This window comes from Lepus europaeus, chromosome 5 (genome assembly GCF_033115175.1).
Source record: "Lepus europaeus isolate LE1 chromosome 5, mLepTim1.pri, whole genome shotgun sequence".
Classification (NCBI taxonomy): Eukaryota; Metazoa; Chordata; class Mammalia; order Lagomorpha; family Leporidae; genus Lepus; species Lepus europaeus.
The window spans coordinates 356,652-379,544 of NC_084831.1; the positions used below are offsets into that span (position 1 = coordinate 356,652).

General features: G+C 66.9%; 2 protein-coding genes across 3 annotated transcripts; one reads left to right on the forward strand and one right to left on the reverse strand.

The window, feature by feature from the left end:
* The first annotated feature begins 1,638 nt into the window (after positions 1-1,638).
* On the forward strand, positions 1,639-17,674 carry LOC133759358 (ATPase family AAA domain-containing protein 3). 2 transcript variants are annotated; one of them, XM_062190281.1, is made up of 16 exons: positions 1,639-1,898; positions 6,320-6,396; positions 6,849-6,950; positions 7,139-7,198; positions 8,055-8,124; positions 8,654-8,819; positions 9,068-9,137; positions 10,516-10,671; positions 11,023-11,079; positions 11,200-11,325; positions 11,496-11,620; positions 12,175-12,226; positions 12,464-12,534; positions 13,059-13,226; positions 14,258-14,366; positions 17,192-17,674. In XM_062190281.1, the coding sequence occupies exons 1-16, from the start codon at positions 1,703-1,705 to the stop codon at positions 17,339-17,341; spliced, it is 1,755 nt and encodes a 584-aa protein (XP_062046265.1). In that variant the 5' UTR covers positions 1,639-1,702; the 3' UTR covers positions 17,342-17,674. The 2 variants fall into 2 exon arrangements, with proteins under 2 accessions (XP_062046265.1, XP_062046266.1); XM_062190282.1 differs by lacking the exon at positions 1,639-1,898 and adding an exon at positions 2,052-2,138.
* Positions 17,675-18,074: 400 nt separating this feature from the next.
* TMEM240 (transmembrane protein 240) lies at positions 18,075-21,950 on the reverse strand. Its single transcript, XM_062190283.1, has 4 exons — positions 21,865-21,950; positions 21,549-21,655; positions 18,486-18,694; positions 18,075-18,401 (listed from the first exon to the last, which is right to left on the reverse strand). Exons 1-4 carry the CDS (start codon positions 21,919-21,921, stop codon positions 18,253-18,255), a joined length of 522 nt encoding a protein of 173 aa, XP_062046267.1. The 5' UTR covers positions 21,922-21,950; the 3' UTR covers positions 18,075-18,252.
* Positions 21,951-22,893: the final 943 nt, after the last annotated feature.

Below are 22,893 nucleotides of genomic sequence, written 5' to 3' on the forward strand. Positions count from 1 at the left end.
GAGCATCCCAAGGCCCTCTTGTCCTAGTCACGGCCCCACTACTTCTACCAGCTCTTTCACCACTCGCCTGGGCGGGTTGAGAAGCCTGTGGGGCCTCAGCCTGGGAACCCGCCCTGGGGTTTGCTCAGTGTTGGGGGGAGAGGCTCAGGAGGAGCAGCCTGCAGGTGCACGGGGAAGGGTGAGGGGGAGAGAAGGGGAGGAGGTGTCCCCTGCTGAGGCCGCTGTGGGACAAGCAGCCAAGTGATGGCCCTGGGCTGACCACACGAGGTGTGGCCTCTAGCAGTCACTGGGCAGGACACGCAGCCTCCCTGGAAGGCCAGGCCCTGCTGTGCCGCACTGCTCCCCGGGACTCAGGAACCACAGTGGCTGCCGGGATTCTGGGAGCAGAGGGCTCTGTCCACTGCCGCATGGCACACGCGTGCACACACACGCTGTGGGGCCTGTTCTGGGACTCCAGGAGGTGGCTGTGTCCCCGGTTCAGAGCTCAGTGCAGCCCTAACTTCTGTGGGCTCTCTCCAGGCCTCCGTGCTGGGCACGGCTTGGGAGGAACCCCCTGGGCACCCACAGCTCGGCCACGTGCTCCAGCAGAGCCCACCTCGTGGTCCTTTTACTCTTTTTTTTTTTTTTAAGATTTATTTGAAAGGCAGAGTTACAGAAGGGGAGAGATCTTGCGTCCGCGGGTTCACTCCCCAGCCGACTGTGGAGCGGGGGCTGCGCCCGGAGCTTCTTGGGGTCTCCCACGTGGGTGGGCGGTCGTCCTTGCTGCTCTCCCAGGCGCACCAGCGGGGAGCCGGAGCGGCCGGGGCGCAAACCAGGGCTCCTTTGGGTCCCCGGTGTCGCGCCGCTTGGTTCTTAGGGAACGGCTCCCAGCCGGGGCTGACTCGGATTTCTCAAGAATGCAGTTAATTAACCCGAATCTGCAGACATTTTCCGGAATGGAGTCAGGTTAAATGAGGCCGTTCCGCTGCGGGTTCACAGAAATCAGAACCTGGCTCGGCGTTGGCCTGCGGGCCCGGCGGGGGACGCCTGGCGAAGTCCGGGGGGCCCGGGGACGGACAAGGGGGTTCTTAGCATGCGGGGCCCGGCCTGCTCCCAGCAAAGCTCACGCTTGCCTCCGACTCCGATCGCTCCGCCGGCCGAAGCCCCCGTCGTGTGCGCCGGGCCCACCGCACGGCCCCGGCCCTGGGTCGCCGTGGCCCGGAGTGTCCCCGCGCCGGCCCCGGTCCAGGGGAAGTTTCTCCCGCGGCCGCTCCCTTCGTAAGGGACTGCAAATGGCGTCGCCAAGCTCTCCGCCACCTCCGCACCTTCCACGCTGCAGACGCGGTTTGGACCCCGCAACGCGCATAGCAACCGGACACCAGCCGAACAAACGCTGCCTGCGGCGCGCACACGTCCGCCCCGCAAGTTTGTCCTTGCGTGGCTTCCGTCACCCAGCGTCTCGCCCCGCCGACCCCGCCCGCCGGCTCCCGAGCCACTTCTGGCCGTCGCGGCCGATAGCGTCACGAGCCTAGCGGCCAATCCGAGGGCGGCGCGCTGCACTGCCGTCACGCGCTGCCTCCGCCCGGGAGGAAGGGGTGTGCGTCGCGCGTGCGCAGTGGCATCGGCGCCGGCTCACGCGTGTGGAGGCGCCGCCGCGCCTGGCTGTAGTGGCGCTCGGCGCGGGGTCCCGGCGGCTGCGGCGGCGCGCGGGGTCGGCGGGGTCATGTCGTGGCTCTTCGGCATCAACAAGGGCCCCAAGGGCGAAGGCGTGGGGCCGCCGCTGCCGGTGCAGCCCGGGGCCGAGGGCGGTGGGGACCGCGGCGCGGGAGACCGGCCGGCGCCCAAGGACAAATGGAGCAACTTCGACCCCACGGGCCTGGAGCGCGCGGCCAAGGCGGCGCGCGAGCTGGAGCGCTCGCGTGAGTGCGGCGGGGCGGGGGCGGGGGCGGGCCCGGGTCGCGGGAGGCTCCCCCGCGGGGCGCCGGCGTCTGACCGCTTTCCCGTCTTGGCAGCCGAGCGGGCAGTGGCGGCCGCAGCCCCGCGTCTCGCGGGAGGAGCCGGCCCCGGGAGTGCGCAGGGCCGCTGCCGTCTCTTGTGCCCGGAGGTTCGCAGCCCGCCTGTCCCCTTCGCGCACCTTGCCGGCTGCTAGAGCGCCTCAGGTGAGCAACCCGGGGCAGAGGCGCTTGCAGAGGCCCAGGTGGCAGGTGCAGGGCCGGGCCCGGTGTCCGAGGTCGCCCAGGGCCTACGCGTGGCCGGATCCGGGGATGCACCTGGGAGCTGCTTGGCACGCGCTTCACTTAAAGAGGAAGCGTGTGTGCGAGTCATTGTAATTATTATTTTGTAACTTATTTTATTCGAGAGGCAGAGCGGCAGGGAGAGACGGAAAGAGACCCTGCTGGTTGGCTGCGCAAGGCCAGGAACGCCATCGGGTCTCCCACGTGGGTGCAGGGGGCCGATTACCTGGGGCGTCCTCCCCTGCTTCCCCAGGCGCCTTAGCAGGGAGCTGGGTCAGAAGTGGCACCGCCGGGACTCAGCCGGCAGCGCGATGTGGGATGTTGTCCAGCGGCACCTGCCGGCCACTCACCAGCCTGAGGGCCGTCAGCCTTTAGGGAGACCGCAGAGAGCAGGGGCCTGGCCCTGCCTGATGGCCTTCAAGACCCCGGCGCTGTCCTGGTGTGGAGGTTTCATTGTATCGCTGGTGTAGTGTCAGTGTTTCAGAGCTTGGCAGGGCCGTGCTGATGAAACAGCGGGGGCTCCTCCCCCGGAGGAAACGCGGGAAGGTGGGAGGAAGGTGCGAGCAGGAGCCGCTGGCCTGGCCGCAGGCTCGGGGGGCCTGGCTGGGCTCCCCCTCCAGGGCACCTCGCAGAGTGTAGGGCCCTGGGGTTCGTCCACCCTGCCCACCCCCTCGCACTGCTCAGCCCTGGTCTCAGGGGAGCAGCTTTGGGGCTCCTCCCCGTCCTTGTGCTCCCCAGGCTCCTGCAGAATCCTGAGCCAGCCAGGGCCTCAGGTCCCACCAAGCAGGGTCTGGCAGAGCACCCTGGAGGGCTGTAGCCAGGAGACCAGGCCCTGCCCCATGCGTGGTGTCCGAATTCTGTTCCAGGAGTGGATGTGCCACCCTTTTGTCCCTGTCTGTCTTCCCGTCCCCAAACTCTGCTTCCCCCGATGCCCCGTGCCTGGCTGCCCGAGAGCCCCCGTGCCAGGCCTCTGGGCGCCCCGGTCCCCAAGCCTCCGCTCTGAGCTCCTGGGCCGGACAGCAGGGTTGCTGTGCGGCCTGAGCTACTGCTCTCCGCAGGGGCGTGGGGAGTGTGGCTCAGTGGCCCCTGCCCGCGCACTGGCCGCTGCTCTCCGCAGGGGCGTGGGGAGTGTGGCTCAGTGGCCCCTGGCCGCTGCTCTCCGCAGGGCCTACGCAGGGGCGTGGGGAGTGTGGCTCAGCGGCCCCTGCCCATGCACTGGCCGCTGCTCTCCGCAGGGGCGTGGGGAGTGTGGCTCAGCGGCCCCTGCCCATGCACTGGCCGCTGCTCTCCGCAGGGGCGTGGGGAGTGTGGCTCAGTGGCCCCTGCCTGCACACTGGCCGCCTTCTCTGTCCTTGCTGCTCCCTCTGGCCCGGCCGTGGAGACTCCCGCGGTCCTGGCGGCCCTTGACTTCGTGGTGGAGGGAGGTGAGGCCGGGCCTTCCCTGCTGCCTCTCAGCTCAGAAGGCCCTCCGGGCCAGGGCACGGCCTGCAGACCCATCCACAGGGCGTCTGTCTGAGCACGCCGCGGCTCCAGGGTGTCCGGCGCTGGGCCTGAGTTCGCCGTGTGTGCGTCAGTGTTTGCAGCCTCGGAGGCCAGGGCTGGCGTTTGCCGCCTGGCTGAGCCACTGCTAGGCGCCTGCGCCTGAGGTTGAGTCCCGCCTCTGCTCTCACTGACTGCTGGGGCCTCTTTGAGGAAGCCCTGAGTTTCTGGCTCCCAGCTCCAGCCTGGCCCAGTCCTGGCTGTTGCAGGCTTGTGGACTGAGCCAACGGCTGGGGACTTCCTTGTTCTCTGTTCTTTTCTGCCTGAACTAAATAAGTAAAAGCAAGGTGGGGAATACAGAGTTAGGCAAGAGGGACAAACCAGACGCATTCCGGCACTGGGTGTGGCTCCCAGGTGTTCCCACCTGTCCACGTTTTTGTGTGTTGGAAGGGTTTTTAAAAATTTTATTGAGGTCCCGGTGCTGTGGCATAGTGGGTAAAGCCGCCGCCTGCAGTGCTGGCATCCCATGTGGGCGCTGGTTCCAGTCCCAGCTGCTCCACTTCTGATCCAGCTCCCTGCTGTGGCCCAGGAAGGCAGTGGAGGATGGCCCGAGTGCTTGGGCCCCTGCACCCGTGTGGGAGACCCGGATGAAGCTCCTGGCTCCTGGCTTTGGTTTGGCTCAGCTCCAGCTGTTACAGCCATTTGAGGAGTGAACCAGTGGATGAAAGACTTTCTCTCTCTCTCTGCCTCTGCCTCTAAGTCTCCCTTTAATTAAGTAAAATAAATCTAATTTTTTTTAACAGGCAGAGTGGACAGTGAGAGAGAGACAGAGAGAAAGGTCTTCCTTTTGCCGTTGGTTCACCCTCCAATGGCTGCCGCGGTAGGCGCGCTGCGGCCGGCGCACCGCGCTGGTCCGATGCCAGGAGCCAGGTGCTTCTCCTGGTCTCCCATGGGGTGCAGGGCCCAAGGACTTGGGCCATCCTCCACTGCACTCCCTGGCCACAGCAGAGAGCTGGCCTGGAAGAGGGGCAACCGGGACAGGATCGGTGCCCCGACCGGGACTAGAACCCGGTGTGCCAGTGCCGCAAGGCGGAGGATTAGCGTAGTGAGCCACGGTGCCGGCCTAATTTTTTTTTTTTTAATATCCACTTAAGACCACATTAAGAAGGACCAGCACTGTGGCATAGTGGGTAAAGCTGCCTCCTGCAGTGCTGGCATCCCAAATGGATGCCAGTTTGAGTCCCAGCTGCTCCACTTCCAATCCAGCTCCCTGCTATGGCCTGGGAAAGCAGTGGAGGATGGCCTAAGTGCTTGGGCCCCTGCACCTGCATAGGAGACCCAGAAGAAGCTCCAAGCACCTGGCTTTGGATCAGCCCAGCTCTGGCTGTTACAGCCATCTGGGGAGTGAACCAGTGGATGGAAGACTTCTCTCTTGCTCACTCTCTCTCTGGCTCTACCTCTGTCTAGAACTCTTTCAGATAAGACAGAATCCAGTACCCATATGGGATGCCGGCGCAGGCGAAGGATTAGCCATGTGAGCCACAGTGCTGGCCCTAATAAATAAATTTTTTTTTAAAAAAAAGATTACATTAGGCCAGCGCCGTGGCTTAACAGGCTAATCCTTTGCCTTGCAGTGCCGGCACACCGGGTTCTAGTCCCGGTTGGGGTGCCGGATTCTGTCCCGGTTGCCCCTCTTCCAGGCCAGCTCTCTGCTATGGCCCGGGAGTGCAGTGGAGGATGACGCAGGTCCTTGGGCCCTGCACCCACATGGGAGACCAGGAGAAGCACCTGGCTCCTGGCTTTGGATCAGCGAGATGCGCCAGCCGCAGCAGCCATTGGAGGGTGAACCACCGGCAAAAAGGAAGACCTTTCTCTCTGTCTCTCTCTCTCACTATCCACTCTGCCTGTCAAACAATAAAAATAAAAAAGATTACATTAAGATATCCACTTAAAAATTTTTTTGTTGAGCAAGCGAGCGAGTGAGCGAGCGTGCTTCCGTCTGCTGGTTTACCCCCTGGGCTGGGGCCCAAGTTGGGAAAGACGGGGACTGGACCCAGGTCTCCTGTGCTGGGGGATGGGCCCGGCAGCTGGAGCGCTCACTGCTGCCTCCTGGGGGCTGCGTCCGCTGTGGAGCTGGGACCCGGATCCCCGGTGGCTGGTGCCAGGCTCTCCGAGTGCCGTCTTCGTCGCTGTGCCCAGCCTCTGCCTCTGGGCTCTGGTAGAGCAGTCAGGGAGCTGCGGCGCTGACTTCCAGACGCCCAGCGCGGAGAGGTGCAGACACCAGCCCGAGTGCGCCGCTCTTGGCGCCTGGTCCTCGTTCCTTCTGCCTCGGCCTTGGTCACGGAGCCACAGGCGTCGGTGTGAGCCGAGAAGACAGGCGGCACGGCACGGCCCTGGCCTTTAGCGGGGGAGTCCCGGTGTTGGCCTGGCTTTCGGCCCTCAGTGAGCTTGGGTGGTCTGTGGTGGCAGTTACCTGGGCTAGGACCACGTGTGGCACCAGGCTCTCAGTTGGGGTCGGGGCAGCAGCCTTTGGATGCAGAGGTCATAGGCAAGGTGTGACCAGGAGCGAGGGTGGCAGGCCTGCTTGGCTGCTCGTCTGGGCCTCCTAATGCTCTGTCCCCCCGCAGGCCACGCCAAGGAGGCACTGAGTCTCGCCCAGATGCAGGAGCAGACACTGCAGCTGGAGCAGCAGTCCAAGCTCAAGGCGAGTCGTGGCTGTGCCGTGGCTGCGGGAGGTTCCGTGGGCGGGTTCCGGCCTCCACACACGTGGCAGGGGAGGTGAAGACAGCTGTCCCCGGGTCTCCAGTGGCGTGTGGCACTGTCATGCGGTGCAGCAGAGGCTGGTCTTGGTGGGGGGTCTGCCCCTCTTCTCCGGTTCCTCTGCACTCGGAGCACGGGCTCTGCCCTTGGCTCTTGGCTCTTGTGAGCGTAGATAGCTGGAGTCCCAGCCTGGAGCAGGGGTGACAGATCCCCTCACAACCAGAGTACCCTGGGTCTGGTCTTCTCCTGGCCCTGGGGTCTGGCTTCCTCCTGGGCCTAGGCTCCGATGTGATGGCTGACTTGGGAGCGGGGGGCACCCCGGCCCTGCCCAGGTCAGCTGGTGTAGCACGTGGCGGGTGAGCCCTGGGCGGCAGCCCTGAGCCGCGTGTTCTGCAGGAGTATGAGGCCGCCGTGGAGCAGCTGAAGAGTGAGCAGATCCGTGTGCAGGCTGAGGAGAGGAGGAAGACCCTGAGCGAGGAGACCCGGCAGCACCAGGCGGTGAGGGGCAGGAGTGAGCCTGGCGGCCCTTGGCAAACCCCCGAGGCGTGGATCCTTGCGGGCTGAGCCGAGTGCAGCGCCCTGCTCGGGGGTCCAGACGGCGGCTTTCGGCAGCTGTGGGAGATGATGGCCCGGGGAGGGCCTGTGCGGCTCTGGCTAAGCTCTGGCGTCACCCCCTCTTCCCCTAGAGAGCCCAGTACCAGGACAAGCTTGCCCGGCAGCGCTATGAGGACCAGCTGAAGCAGCAGGTGAGCAGGGCCACGCCCTCCCGGGGTCCGCAGGCCTGTGTTGCCCCTGGGGGGTCTGTGCTCAGTCACGGCTCGCAGGAGGGTGAGAGCACGCATGGGCACACAGCTGACGCTCAATGCACACACGCAGGCCCAGTGCCTTCTCTGTGGGCTCCACACAGAAGATCTTCCAGTTTTTCTGAGGACTCTAACTTTTTAAAATTTACTTTTGCTTATTTGAAAGGCAGAGAGGAAGAGAAACAAATTTCCCACGTGCCCTGCCTGTTGGTTCCTGAGTGCCAGAGCAGCCGTGGCTGGGTCAGGCCACAGCCAGGGTCCAGGATTCAGCCTGGGTTTCCCATGGGCGTCAGGGCCTGAGTGCCCGAGCCATCACCTGCTGGCAGGACGCTGGAATGGGAAGTGCAGCCTGGACTCCATCCCCGGCCCTCCCTCCGTGCGGGGTGCAGGTGCCCCCAGTGGTGTTTTAACCCCTGTGCTGAGCACCTGCCCCTGCTCTGAGGGTCCTGGCCAGGTGCAGACTCCCGTGGGCACACGGCTGTGACTGGCTGAGGGCAGGGTCCCAGGGCCGGCAGAAGCCTGGTGAGTCTCCCGCGGACGCCGCTCGTCCGTCTCTGGTCCGCAGGGAGGCTTTTGTAGGTATTGTTGGCAGTTGTGGGCATTCCAGCTTTGAGTCCGGTAAGAATAAGACGGTCTCCCGTGAGAACCGTGCTGGCCACGCGGCAGCACCAGGAGGTCCCGTGCCCCACAGGCCGTGGGCTGTGGGGGTGGCTGGGCGGGTTCCCAGCCTGCGGAAGCCACAGCCCCTTGGACGGGTGTCGTTCTGATTGTGCAAAGCCTTTCTCTGGCTTCTCCGCAGCAACTTCTCAACGAGGAGAATCTACGGAAGCAGGAGGAGTCCGTGCAGAAGCAGGAGGCCATGCGGCGAGGTGGGGGCACGGGGCAGTGGGGCCTTTCGGTGGGGCAGGGGCTGCTCTGGGCGCCTCCATCCCCAGGAAACATTGAAGCAGCACGCAAGGGCCTGGTGTTCTGCGGCCACTCGGCCTTTCTCTGGGCCTGGCCCCCTCGGGGCTCTGCAGGGAGTTCTGGGGCTGCTGAGCGTGGGTGGGAGTGGTCATGTGTGTCAGAGTTCTGTGGCGCAGTTTCCGTGACGTCAGCGCCGTGGGGAGGACACGGATATCATGCCGCGTGCATTTTCTGCCGTTTTGATGGCTACGTTTCAATATGCGTGGGTCCCGTTTGTAGTTCCCCACGTTGTTTTCTGTCTTCAAACCCATTGTCCCAAGAAGGGTTGCTTGGGTCCAGGGCCTGGTGTCAGAATCGCTGGCCAGGGCCGTGGCCCGCTGCCGGGGCCCTGACCCTGTCCGTGTGAAGCCAAGGGCCTTGTGTGCACATCTCAGTGTGAGCGGAAGTAGCTGTGGCCCTAGGCCAAGCACCGCTCTGCCTTCTCCCGGACAGCCACTGTGGAGCGGGAGATGGAGCTGCGCCATAAGAACGAGATGCTGCGGGTGGAGGCTGAAGCCAGGGCCAGGGCCAAGGCCGAGCGGGAGAACGCGGACATCATCCGGGAGCAGATCCGGCTGAAGGCCGCTGAGCACCGCCAGACCATCCTGGAGTCCATCAGGTGGGCGCAGCCGGGCCCGGTCCTCCGCCTCCCCGTGCCCGAGGTTGGCAGGTGGAGCTTGCGAGTGCGAGGCGGCGGTCCTGGGGCCCTTCAGACCCCTTCTGCAGCCGCTGTCTCAGCAGGGCCGTCCTGTGCTGGCCTCTGGGCTGACCTCAGCTTGGGAGGCTGTGGCAGGGTCTTGGTCTGGTCCAGCAACCCCTGCTGGGGTCCCCGAGTCCCCCCAGTCACCTGACTGCTTTCCTCTGCAGAACAGCTGGCGCCCTCTTCGGTGAAGGCTTCCGTGCCTTTGTGACAGACTGGGACAAGGTGACAGCCACGGTGAGCGCACAGTCTGCACGGGAGCCCCTGTGGGCCAGTCCCGTGTCCAGTCCACGCCCGGCTCCAGGTGCAGGCACACTGGATCCTGACGTGGGGCACGGCCTCCTCTGCCTGACCCCATGCCGCCCTGGTTCCTCAGCTCGGGGGAGGAGCACGCAGCCAGATGGAACCCAGCCTCTGGGCTGGGGGCACTGTGGACCCCTCTGTGTTAGCTGTCTGTCTCCTGTTTTTGTAACAGCGCTGAGGCTGGGTAGCTTGTGAGGTCAGCCTTGTGCCCTGAGGGGCGCCATGTCCTGGCCAGTGCCCCTGGCTGCACACAGAGGGCCCAGCAGGGAGCTGAGTGGTTAAAGCCCCCGGTCCCCAGGCCCCTGGCGTCCTGTCACAGACCCTGAGAGGTGCCCGTGTGGGCTCGAGTCGTGGGTTCCTGTCACCCACGTGGGAGACCTGCATTGAGTCCCAGTGTGAGCACTGGGAGTGAACCAGTGAATGGGATCTGCCTCCTAGGTGAGCTTTACAAGATGAGTTCCAAAGAAAGGGGCCCTGCTCCTGGAACAGTAACCTCGCTGCTTTCCAAAGCTGGCACCCTGGCTTGGAGTGGCCTTGCTGGTGACACCCTGCCCCCTGAGCCAGTCACAGCACACCAGCCCATCCTAACTGTCCCAGGACCTCCACCCCCGCCCTGGGGCTGGAGACCATGTTCACACCATGGCCAGTGGGAAATGGGCTCAGTTTCCAGCAGGGGGCGCTGCTGCTGCTCAGACCGCCTTCCTTACGAGGTTCTGTGCTTGGGAGAGAGGAGGTGGGTGGGTGTTGCCAGAGGTGGGGGCAGGAGGTGGCCTCTGACCCCTGGGCCTTGGGGACGGACACCCTCTGGGAACCAGGGTTCTGTGGCTCCCCGTGCTGGCTGCACCTGGCCGGTGAGGGGAGAGCCCTGCACACGCCCCCTCACTGTGTGCAGGGAGCTGCTGGCTGCTGACCAGTTCGCATGCAGCTGTCGGTCGGCTGCGCTCCAGTGGCCACAGAGCGCTTCCCTCTCAAGCTGCAGAGAAAGTCACTCAGGCTGGGCGTTCGGTTCCGTTTCTTCCTAGATCAACTCCGACGGCAGGAGGGGTGGGAGAGTGCTTCCCCCCTGGACCCCTCCCCAGATGCTTGCCCGCCACGGGGGCTGGGCCGGGCTGCAGCCAGGAGCCAGGGACTCCATCCAGGCCTCCCCCGGTGCGGGGCCAGGATCTGAGCCCGGTTGGGCTTTCTGATGTCACGCCTGCAGACGGTCGAGCGCTGCGGGCTGCGGGCTTGGGCCGAGTTCGGTCGGCGTGGCGGCCCGGCTCCTGCTGCCCCTCGCGGAGTGGTGGACGCGGCCCTGCTGTCTCCGCTCCAGGTGGCCGGGCTGACGTTGCTGGCGGTCGGAGTGTATTCTGCCAAGAACGCCACGGCTGTCGCAGGCCGCTACCTGGAGGCCCGGCTGGGGAAGCCGTCCCTGGTGCGCGAGACGTCTCGTATCACAGTGCTGGAGGCCCTGAGGCACCCTGTGCAGGTGATGGGCGGGCACCCTGGGACCCCACCCTCCCCCAGGGGCTCTCGCCTGCACCTTGGTCAGTTTGTTCTCTGCCCGCTGCTGGCCACGGTCCTGTCACGGCTGTGTGGGGACCCCCACCTGGCCGGCCCCTGGGTGCACTCAGGCAGCCGGAGTTTGCCACAGGGCCTCCATCTGGTCTTCACCGGTCAGAAATGGCCCAGACCCACAGCAGGTGGCCAGGTTGGCCAGTGACTCCGGGGCAGGGGGCCTGCCCGCCGCTGTGTGGCCGCTGTGGCTGCCCTGCTCCCACCGAGATCAGTGGCCATGCCGTGGCCTGTGCTGCCAGCCCCCATGCTGCTGTCCCTGCAGGTCAGCCGGCGGCTCCTCAGCAAACCCCAGGATGCCCTGGAAGGTGTTGTGCTCAGTGTAAGTGGCCGCTGGGTCATGTGTGCCCCAGGAAGGGTGTGGGAGGAGCTTCTGCAGTGCCACTCCCCAGGCTGTCAGGGGGCGGAGCTTTCCCCCATCACTGTGGTCTTCTCTGGACAGCCCAGCCTGGAGGCACGGGTGCGGGACATCGCCATAGCAACGAGGAACACCAAGAAGAATAAGAGCCTGTACCGGAACATTCTGATGTACGGGCCGCCAGGGACTGGCAAGACACTGTTTGCCAAGGTGAGAGCTCCCAGCTGCGCAGGTCGGGGGTGGCTGGGGAGTGGGCCTAGGCCAGCCCCTGGGGTCAGAGTGCCGGTGTGGGCAGCCCACCCCCTGTTGTCCTGGGCGGGAGCTGGGGCCGTGTGCACACCGGGCAGGGGGCACAGCTGCCATCTCCCCACTCTGCCCAGAAACTGGCCCTGCACTCCGGCATGGACTACGCCATCATGACGGGCGGGGATGTGGCCCCCATGGGCCGGGAAGGCGTGACTGCCATGCACAAGGTCTTTGACTGGGCCAACACCAGCCGGCGAGGGTGAGATGCCGCCCCCCACGCTCGCGTTGGGGCGGGTCGTTCAAGCTGGGGCTTCTACCAGACTGGCCATGAGGGAGGGCGGCTGCTGGTTCTGAGCCCTCCCTGGCGAGTGCCCATTGCTGGAGCGCAGTGGACAGCAGGGCTGTGAGCGTGTGGCTGCTGCACACCCAGGGACAGGCGGACGGACGCCGTGGTGCCCCCATGGCCCTGCACGGCCGGCCCGCCTTGCTTCCTCTGCCCTGGCCTTTGCCTTCTGTTCTGGCTGACCCTTGCCCAGGTGTTGGCTTCAGCAGCCCCCAGCCTGCCCTGGCCTGGGGAGGGTTGGTGGGGCCTGCCAGGAAAGAGACGCTGCCACGGTTCCCACAGGTGGCCAGGAGCAGGGCCGCACTGTGGAGCCCAGAGGGGTGGGGTTCACGGTTGGAGCCGCCTAACAGGTGGGGCCTGCGCACGGAGTGGCTCCTCTCCGGGGCCTGCCCCACCCGCGGCCCTGCTCCTGGTGCTCCCGGGTGCTGCGGCTCAGCCGGTCCCTCGCCGGGACGCTCTCTGGTTCACAGCCTGCTGCTCTTCGTGGACGAGGCAGACGCCTTTCTGAGGAAGCGGGCGACCGTGAGTACTCCGGGGCCGTGGGCAGGGCCGGGGGCTCCCTGTGCAAGGCTGTGGGCTCTGTTTCGTTGCCTGCTCTTGTGTGTTTGAATCGGCTTGAAGTCAGGCTGCAGCCTCCCAGCTCCGGCTCGCGCACGTGTGGTGGGGGCCCCGCCCCTCCCTGCAGCTCCGCCCTGCTGCTCAGTTCTATGCCCAGGCGCACCTGCTGCTGGGCGCCCTCACAGAACGTTCTCTCCACAGGAGAAGATAAGCGAGGACCTCAGGGCCACCCTGAACGCGTTCCTGCACAGGACGGGCCAGCACAGCAGCAAGTAAGGGCGGCCTCGCTGGGCAGGGCCCGGGTCCCCGCATGAGGTGCGCTCGGTGCAGCAAGGCCGGGGGGGACACCCCCGCACAGCTGGGCAGTCGGACTGCAAGGAGGACCGCGAGCTGGGGGCTGAGCGGCGCAGCCGGGGTGGCGGCGGCACACCCCCCAGGGCCTTGGCCTTGCTGCTCTGCCCTGGCAGGGCCCCTGCAGTCCCCCGCTGGCCGGGGCCAGTGTGCGACTGCTGCCTGTGCAGGCCAGGGTGAGGGCCCTGCCCAGCTGCACCCTGACCGCGGGCCCCTGCTCTCCTGTTTGGACCCCAGGGACCCTCTGTGCTCTTCCCATTTAAGCCCACGAGTGTCCACGGGGTTGGATGAGGAAGTGTGGGGGTGAGGGTCAGACCTTGGGTGGCCAAGGGTTTGGGCACAAAGGAGTGGTCGGGCCTGTGGGGCTGGGTCTTCCAGCATTTTCTGGGCTCGGGTGCCCCTGGGGTGGTCCGCGGCTGCTCAGTGCTGCCGTCTTTCGTCGTAGGTTCATGCTGGTCCTGGCCAGCAACCAGCCAGAGCAGTTCGACTGGGCCGTCAATGACCGTATCGACGAGCTGGTGGGCTTTGAGCTGCCACGGCGGGAAGAGCGGGAGCGCCTGGTGCGGATGTACTTCGACAGGCACATCCTCAAGCCGGCCACGGAGGGAAAGCAGTGAGTGTCCGCGGCCCACAGCCCGCCCCTGCCGGACGGGGCGCCGGATTCTGCCCACGGTCCTGCTCCCTCACGCCTGGGTGTCCAGATGCCCACAGGCATCCCCAGCCGGGACCGGGGTGGGCAGGCCAGGCCTCGCCCCAGAGTCCTGGGGTCAGTGAGGGATGCATCACCGGCCCCTTCCCTCTCTGGTCAAGGCCTGACCAGCTGCACCTGTGCGCCTTGCTCAGGGCCCCTGTGATTGGGGGGGGGGGTGTTGGTCGCTGTTGTCCACTGCTGACCCAGCAGCCCAGCCCCTACTGTCCCAGGACACAAGCGCCTGCCGCTCCCGAGAGCTGCTCCAAGGGGCTGTGACTGCCTCCCAGGGGCACAGGCTGCCTGCGGCCGGGGCCCCTGTGCCTGGCAGTTGACTGCCGTGGTGGTGAGGGGCTGGGGTGGCCCCGTAAGCAGAGGCTGCTCTGGGGCCATCTCCAGGGGACTGGGTTTTTGCACACATGACCTAAATCCCCCCGGCGCCATTTCTGTTCTAGAAGAACTCGGCTCCCCTTGCCGCCCCCACGGCTGCTGCGGGTCCCCTGGGACCCACTTACCTGGGCCTGTCCTTCGCCCGTCCCTGTCCCTGCCCGGCAGGCTCCTGCTCCCGGTGGCTGTTGCAGCCCGAGCGCCATGGCCTGATTTCTGTGACCTCTTTGCCTGCATTTTCCTCGGTCCTTCAGCCGAACGCTGTTGGCATTTGTGTGCTGTCCTCGGGTCTGGCTGCCCGTGTGCCGTGTGCCGAACACGCGGGGGTGAGGGCAAGGCTGCCCCACAACAGCTGAAGACCTGGGCCCTCTCCTGTGAGGGCCGCCCCAGCCCCCGCAGGAGGGAGGAGCAGAGTTTGGCTCACGGGGGTCTCGGGCACAGACTTGGGCAAGGGTAGGGCAGGTTTGCAGCCTCCCTCCCGCTCCTGTGCCCGCGGGAGCCCATGGCCTGTAGGGCTCTGGCCTTGCCCGTGGGCTTCAGCCCTGGCACCCCTGGGACCCCTCCTGCAGGCGGCTGAAGCTGGCCCAGTTTGACTACGGGAAGAAGTGCTCAGAGGTGGCCCGGCTGACGGAGGGCATGTCGGGCCGAGAGATCGCCCAGCTGGCTGTGGCCTGGCAGGTGAGTGGGGGACGTGCCCACGGGTGCCGCGGGGTCAGGCCCTCAGTCATCCGCTCCTGGTCCAGGGGCCCCGTGCTGAGGACGGCGAGGGGTGCTGGTGGCTTCACACGGATCAGATGAGGCCCAGCACGGCTCCCCAGCCGCGGGCAGAGGCGTGAGGTGGGTTCCCGTGATGTCAGAGCCAGGCCACAGCGGGCTCCGCGCTGTCAGTGCCCTCTGGTGGCCTGCCGCCATGTGTGTCCTCACGGTGTGCCCACTTCCCAGACCAGGTGGGGCCAGGCACGCACGGCCCTCTCTGTGGCCCCGGGAAGGTCCCAGCCCCAGCTCCACGGCTGCCCTGGGGCCGAGGAGCCAGCGTCCCAGGTGGTGCTGTCCCAAGCTCTGGGTGCCAGGAGAGCAGAGCCGGCGAGCGGTGGATGCCCCCGGGATGTGGGGAGGGGGATACTGCAGCCCGGCTCGCAGTGGGTGCTCGGGGTCCAGGGCTGTCGCCACCGCCGACTGGACAGGAGAGGGCGTGAGGCCCGGGCTCCCGGGAGTCCCAGGCGGGGAGGCCATCCTCTTGGGTCCTGGTGCAGACGGTGCCTTGCTGTCCCTTCGGTCTCCAAGCACAGCCTCCCTGGAGGCAGCGTGAGGAATGACTCAGTGCCCCCTGGCTCGGCACCGCCTCACAGCTTGTGGGCCAGAGCAGGTGACACCCACCCAGTGCCCGGCTGGCAGTCGGGAGAGGCTGTGGGCGCTGTCTTGGGTACTGTCCTCACCAAGGGTGGGGTGGGGGCGGCAGTGGCCTGGGGGGAGGGGCACCTTGCTTCCCACCTGGTTGGGCAGGACAGGGACAGGTGGTCTCGGTGGGCAATGCTGCCTTGACTTGAGCGGAGTGGCTGCTCCTGGGTGTGTCTGGTGCCGACCAGGGCAGCCACACTGGTGTGAGGTCTGTCGCTCACCTCCGTGGCGGGGTGGTGGGCGTGCACTGTCCCTGAGCACGGAGTCGGGGCAGGTGTCGGGGTCTCCTTCCTGTTCAGGCTGGCAGGGTCCCACTGTGGGCGTGAGCTGGGGAGGGCTCCATCAGCTGCGGTGGACACGTGCAGGCGTCCGTCCTGAGCACTGGCCGCAGGAGTGGCCGGACCGCATGCTGGTCTGTTTAACTCTGGCCCCCTCACCCCCACCCGCAGTGCACAGGCCCCAGCTTCTCATCCTGGGGGTGTGGCTTTGGCACTTTCTGATCATTGATCTCTTGGTGTGGTGATTGGCCATGTGTAATATCATTTTCCCTGGTTCATTCTTCCAGTGGCTGCAAGAGCTGGGCCTAGGCCAGGCTAAAGCCAGGAGCCGGGAGCTCCAGCTGGGTCTCCCACGGGGGTGCAGGGGCCCTGCTTCCCTGGGTGCTGGGTCAGGTCTGGAGGATACAGAACGTGGGCGTCCTGAGCTGGGCTCAGCCTGCGCCTCCACACGGGCCCCACTTCCGATCACTTATTTACTCATTGAAAGTCAGCGGGGCTGGCGCTGTGGCACAGCAGGTAGAGCTGCCGCCTGCAGTGCCGACATCCCATATGTGCGCCGGTTCGAGTCCCGGCTGCTCCACTTCTGATCCAGCTCTCTGCTGTAGCCTAGGAGGGCAGTGGAGGATGACCCAAGTGCTTAGGCCCCTGCACCCACGTGGGAGCCCAGAGGAGGCCCCTGGCTCCTGGCCTCGGATCAGCACAGCTCTGACCATTGTCATCTGGGGAGTGAACCAGCAGATGGAAGACACCTCTCTCTCTCTGCTTCTCCTTCGCTCTCTGTGTAACTCTGACTTTCAAGTAAATAAATAAATCCTTTTTTTTTTTTTTTTTAAGTTACGGAGAGAAAGAGCTCTTCCATTGGCTGGTTCGCTCCCTAGGTGGCCACAGTGCCAGCGCCAGGCCAGGCTGGAGCCAGGTGCTCCCGCTGGGTCTCCCACGTGGTTGGCGGAGGCCCAGGGACTCAGCCCATCTGCCTTCCGTAACAGGGAGCTGGGTCGGAAGCGGAGCAGCTGAGCCTCCAGCCAGTGCCTCTGTAGGTGCTGGTCGTGGGAGGCTGCTTGTCAATTTTTTTTTAATTTAAAAATTTTTTCAAAAAGATTTATTAAATAATTAGAAAGGCAGAGTTTTGGTGGGGAGCTTCCGTCGCTGGTTCACTCCCGACGGCTGCAGCGACTGGAGCTGAGCCGACCTCCCACGGGCCGTCTTCTGCTTTCCCTGGCCATTGGCAGGGAGCTGGGCAGGAAGTGGAGCAGCTGGGGCTGGAACTGGTGCCCACGGGGTGCCGGCACCGCGGGCGGGCCTTAACCGCCGCGCTGTTACACTGGCCCCGGTTCTGTTATTTTTAAGAAGTCTTTGGCTATTCAGGATCCTCTGAGACTCCATGTGAATTTTAGGGTGAGATTTTCTAGTTCTGGGAAGAACTGGCACTGGGATTTTGAAAAGCACCAGAGGGAGGGAGGGAGGGAGGGCCAGGCGAGGAATTCCACCGGGGTCTCTTCACGGTGGCAGTGTCCCCACCTGCTGCCTCCCAGGACGTTGACAGGGAGTGGCCAGGCCCAGGCCAGCGGAGAGGGTGCACGCGGCCTGCGGTTGCTCTGGGGTGCTGAGTTCCCTCCTGGGACAGGTTTTCTGGAGCTTGGCTAACCCTGCGCATGGGACTTGTTACACCACCGTGGGTGGGCGGCTTTCAGCGGCCCCTCTGCGTGCACCCACGTGGCCGTGGCCTGCCTGCTGGTGCCATGGGAGGGCCTCTGTACCGCCCTGCAGCCCGGGGGGAGCGGGTCCTGGGCCCTGCCCCAAGCAGAACCGTGTCCTCCTCCCTGCCAGGCCATGGCGTACGCCTCTGAGGACGGGGTCCTCACCGAGGCCATGGTGGACGCCCGCGTGCAGGACGCCATCCGGCAGCACCAGCAGAAGACAGAGTGGCTGAAGGCCGAGGGGTCGCTGCCCGGGGCCAGCCCCCACCCCAACCCCTGAGCCCACAGGACTGGGCGGGGCTCGGACCCCAGCCTTTGCAGCAGCCGCCCTTTCCCTCTGGGGGCCTCCTTCCTGCCCCTGGGGAGAGGCGTCCCCAGGCCCCCCCCACCTGGGCCCCCCAGGCACAGCAGGTGCTAGCTACACCCCCAATGGGCTGCAGGATTGGGGTCTGCTGTGGGAGGGCTAGGCCGGGGGCAGGACCCACCGGGACACCAGGCGGGTGGCCTGGGCCCTCCCCGGGGCGTGTGGGGCCTGCTGGCTGTGCCCGGGGCCTACTGCTCCCCCAGGGCTGGAGCTGGGGTCTTTTTATCAGAACTGAATAAAGCCATCTGAGCTGAGCGCTGGCTGGTCGTGTGTTTCTCCAGCCACACTGTGGCCCTAGGGTCGGGGTGACGGACGAGGCAGAGGCTGGAGCTTTCTGGAGAGTTTACTGACCAGGCAGGGTGGGCATCACAGGGGGGCCGTGGCCGAGGACCCGACCTCCGCCCCCGCCTCTCGGTCGCGCACGCCGCACGCACATGCTCCCGTGTGCCGGGCGCTGGCCCTCGGTGCCTCCCTCCCCTCCAGACGACACGATGGACAGATGGACACAGCTCACAGGAAACACACAGCGGCTTTCAGCTGGACGCGGCCGCAGGCCAGGTGAGGCCCCTGTGCCCTGCCCGGCCGGGGCCCTGCCCCCCTGAGGCCCGGCAGCCTCCCCCACCCCAGTCCCCGCCCCTATCCCCTGTATAAAAAGGAGAGACAGCACCTTCCGCTGGACTTGCCTGGTGGGCGGCTACGCCGGGCACGGCCCCAGGCGCCCCGGGCCCGAGGCTGCCATCCAGTCCCACCGGCCCGGGCGCCCACGAGGTCCCTTTGACGTCTCCGTGGCCGGCGGCCCTGGGGCCCCGGCGAGTCCAGTGCACGGCTCACAGGTGCCGCGGGCTGGGGTGGCCGTTGTGGTAGAGTTTCTGCTTCACGTGCACCATGTTCCCGGCCGCCTCCTCGAAGGGCCTGTGCGGCCGCCGCCCCAGCTCCCGCAGGCTGCACAGCTTGGGCAGCCACGTCCACGAACCATCTGCAGGGGGATAGGGCAGGTGAGGCGGCCGGGCCGGGTGGGCCGCGGGTGAGCTGGCCGTGGCGGCGGGTGTGGGGCACTCACCGTAGCGCCGGCCAGCCCTCCAGGCGCGCACCGCGCAGTGCAGCACGCCGTCCACCCACACCAGGAACCAGCTGATGCAGAAGCCGAGCAGCAGCCCCAGCATGAGGTCGATCTCCTGCTTGGTCACATTGTCCGTCACAAAGTAGTTCTCCGCGGCGTCCACCACCGACTGGTCCCCGTCGTACGGGATCACGTAGTGGACGTGGTGCCTGCGGGCGGCAGGGCGGGCTGGCACCTGTCCTGCCGGCCCCGGGCCCTCGATGGAGGCGCTGAGAGGGGACTTGGACCCTCCCAGGCCCAACCCCCAGGCAGGGGAGGAGTGGCTGGCACAGCTGTGGCCTGAGCAGCCGGGCCAGGTCACAGGAGCCGCTGCAGGGGTCACAGCACCCTGGCCCGGGGTTGCCAAGCCCAGACACCAGCTGCTCCCCAGACCCGGCCCCTGGCCCCTTGTCAGCTCCCTGGGGGCTGCCGTCCGTGGTCAGCCTTGCCCTGGGCTTCCGGCCCCCGCTTCACCCCCAGGCTTCCCCTGTTCCTGGCTTCTCCCTGCTCTGCCAGGCACTGTGCCTGCTGCCCACTCAACTGGCCCTGGAGTGGACAGCGCCCCAGCTGTGCAGCCCCCCCCCCCCTCCACGTGTCCTGCCGCCCACCACGGCCCCTGTTTTCTGGACCTGGGCCCAGGCTCAGGCCTCCAAAGCATCCAGCCCTCATCCCCTCCCCGACGGCTCCCTCCGAAGCTGGGCAGGCTTCCTCCTCCAGAGGACCCCTTGGACCCCTGACCCCAGGTGAGGGGGCCCTGCAGAGGGCGCTGGCAGCCTGGCCTCCCAGGACAACGGGACAGGGAGCCGCCCACCCTGCCGCACGCTCTCTGGCCAGCGGCATCTGGCTGTGCCCACCCATGGCTGCCTCTCCTGTGCCCACGCCCCACACGCCCACGCCCAGCGCAGCTGCAGGTGTGGCTCCACGGGGGCTCTGGAGCGCCTCTCTGCAAGGCTGCAGCTCCCGCCTCCCCGAGGAGACGCAAGCACCCCCACCCTCCTTGTCCCAGGCTCCACACCTCCCCCTCGGGGACCCTCCCTGAAGGACCCGGACTCTCGCTGCCCCTGCGGCCACCACCCTGGTGCCCTCCTTGGAGTTGGGCTCGGGGGACAGGAAACAGCCCGGCGGTGAGCAGCGGCAGGAGCTGACACCAGCACCTCCCACGCCACTGGGCGGGCCAGGGTGGGGCATGAGGGAACGCCCCCTCCCCCCTGTAGGGACGGCCAGGCAGGGCCCCAGAGCCCCCGGGGCTCGGGATCTTCAGGGGTCAAAGGTCATGACCAGGGCACGCCCCGGCCTCCTCCTCCCTAGGCCCCAGGGGGGGAATGGGGGGGAGGGGAATAAAGTCTCCCAGATGAAGCAGAACAAGATGTGCTGACTGCACACATATGTCTGATGTGTACATCCATGGGTCCTGCCTGTGACACACATGCTCCATGTGGGCGTGTCATGTATACACGCCAGCCACATGCACAGGACATGGCATGTATACAGTGGCCACGGCCCTGTAAGCTGCACACCCAGCAGGAGTGGGGTGCACACATGCACGTGGCTCGGCACACGCATCCTCGGTGGAACACTGAGGTGTGCACACGGATGCTGCTGGCTGACATGCGTGATCTGGAACATTCACCTGCATACATGTATTCCATGTAGTCCACGCACAGGCATGTCCAAGGCATTAGCATGTGTGCCCAGATTCTGCACACACATGTACACATGGCAGAAGCCACTGCGGCAGTGCCCACGGTTCACACACGGACCCCTCACGTGGCAGCGCGGAACCTGCACACATGCTCACACGCTCACATGGAGACACTGCCGTGTGCTGTATCACACATGTACCCTGTGGACACACATGTTGTCAACACACAAAGTGCCTTGTATGTAGAGATGTGTGCAAAGCATGTACATGTAGACGCGCACATGCAGAAACGCTCCATGTGTAGTGCGTCTGTGTGCAAACCTGCAGCGCCCAGCCCTGCGTGCTGCCACAGCACGTGACATGCGTGTCCCTGACGCGTGTGTGCAGCCCGCCTCGGGAGGGTCTCAGGACCCCGGGGGGTGGAGCTACCTTTGTGCCCCTCCTTGGCCCCCAGCAACCTCTGCCCCTCCACACCTGGCACGAGGGAAGGGCGTGTTCACACCCCCACCCGCTCTAATGCACACGTGTCCAAGCCCACAGCCACGGAACACGCTCTGGGAGACACGTGGCTGGCCTCACCCCCACGCTGGCCACCCACGGCCGCAGACTCTGGACCGGGGTGAGGGCGGCGGCGTGGGCGACCTTGGGCGCGTCTGCGGGCAGCTGCTGCCAGCACCTCCACGCGTGTGTCCAGCGGAGGCCGGGGGCCCCGCGGGAGGAGCATGCGTGCCTGCGTGTGCGCACACGTGTATATGCACAGATGTACACACATGCGCGTCTCATGAGAACATGTTTATTTCATACACTGACGTACAGACATGCACGGCCAGGACGGCGCCACCACGCCGCGTGCACAGGACGCCACACACCCACAGGTGCCGCAGGCCTGGGCTCTGCCTGGCTCCGAGTGACCTTGAGCAAGCCCAGCCAGGCCCCTGCCTCACTGCCCTCCCACAACCAGCAGGGGCCGGGACCCCGGGGGCGTCTTGACCTTGTGCCTGCCTTCTCGGCCCGGGTCAGCGCTGGGCAGCACAGCCTCCCCGCCCAAGGCCTGGGCCCGGGAGGCAGGGCCGGCCCTCCACAGGGTGGACAAAGCCCAGCCTGCTGCCCAGGCCGCCGGCCAGGAGGCCCCAGGACCCGCAGGGCCCCTGAGGCGGTGGGTGAGGGCGGGGGTCCTCGCTCACTCACCTGTGCATCCCCAGCGGCGGGCTCCCTGGGGCTCCCTGGGGCTCGGGTCGGACTGCCCCTCCCCCCGCGCGCCTGGCAGGCTGGGGGGGCCTTCGGGTCTTGCGCGTCTCTGGCCCAGCCTGCGTGGGACTCCCGCTCCGAGGGGCCCCGCCGCACGTGCGATCCCGCGTGTGTGCCCGGCCTCGCGGACTCACCGGCCGCAGTTGCAGTGGCAGACGCGGTCCTCGCCCCGCAGGTGCGGGAGGATGTAGTTGTGGAACCGGTCCAGCAGCGCGTTCATGTCCATCAAGCAAGCGATGGCCTGGAAGAGCCCATGGCGGGTCAGCGGGAGAAGCGGCCTGGGCGGAGGTGGGGGCTGGGGTGCGAAGGGGCGCCCGGGCTGGGGAGGGGGCGCGGGGCAGGAGCGGAGGGGAGCGCAGGCCGCGCGCTGGTAAACAAGGCGCGGGCGTGGGGGGGCGGCACGCGCGAGCGGCGGCGCAGGGGGCGTGCGGGAAGCCCCCTCCCGCTCACCATCACGATCGACGCCCCCAGAATCATGAAGATCATGGTGTTCGCGCTCATGGGCATCGGGCGGGGCCGGGCCGGGCCGGAGCGCCGCCCCCCGGCCCCGGCGCCCCCCCGGCCCCGGCCCGATGCTGAGCCCCCGCCGCCTCCGCAGAGGGCAGCGCCTCCCGGGAAGCGCCGCCGAGCCGCGGCAGCCCCTTGGGCCGAGGAAGGGCCGCGGGCGGGGGCGCCCAGAGGAGCCAGGGGCCGCTGCGGGGTCGCTGGGCCCGGGCCGGCCCGCGCGCTGCGCTCCGCCCTCCGGTCCGCCCTGCGCGCGGCGCGGCGCGGCGCGGCGCCCTCCTCCCGCCTCCTCCGCGCGTCCCTCCGCCCTCCGCGCCGCCGGCCTCCGCCTCCCGGGAGGGACCTGCGCCAGCTCGGCGAGGGGACCGGGCGGCGGCTCCCAGGTCCTCCCCGCCCCGGGACCCGTGGAGCCTCGTCCCGCCCCCATCCGCTCGGGCCCGGCCGCCGTCACCTGTGCCCCGCGCCCCTGGAAGCCGCCTCGGTCCGGGGCTGGCAGTCCGTCCTGCCCCGCTCGGTCCCCCAGGGCGCCAGGTGAGGGATGCGGGGCGGGCCGGGCAGCTCCCGCCGGCTGTGGGACGGGACGGAGGGGCCCGCAAGGTCACAGGGCCAGAGGCGGGAGGGCCGCAGCTGCGGATGGAGGGGGCGGGGGCAGCGGCCGCCAGGTCACTGGTCACTGCCAGGCTGGGTCAGGCCCGGGTAGGTGGGCTCTGGGCCCAGGGGTCTGGCTGCCCCACGCTGGGGGCTGGGCGCCAAAGCCAGGCCCCCACTCCGCGCCCCACGTGCACCACCGCTGACGTCACGGGAGCCCCCAGACCCCACCCTGCTCAGTAGGACCCGAGGAAGCCCAAGGCGCCAGCGCCGACGCCAGGGCCCCGTCCGTCTGCCTGTTCCCGCGGTGGCACCTGCTGCGGGCTGCAGGCTGTGGCCGAAGACCCCTCCCCCAGGGCAGTCTGAGGCTGGGGCCCACCCCTGCCT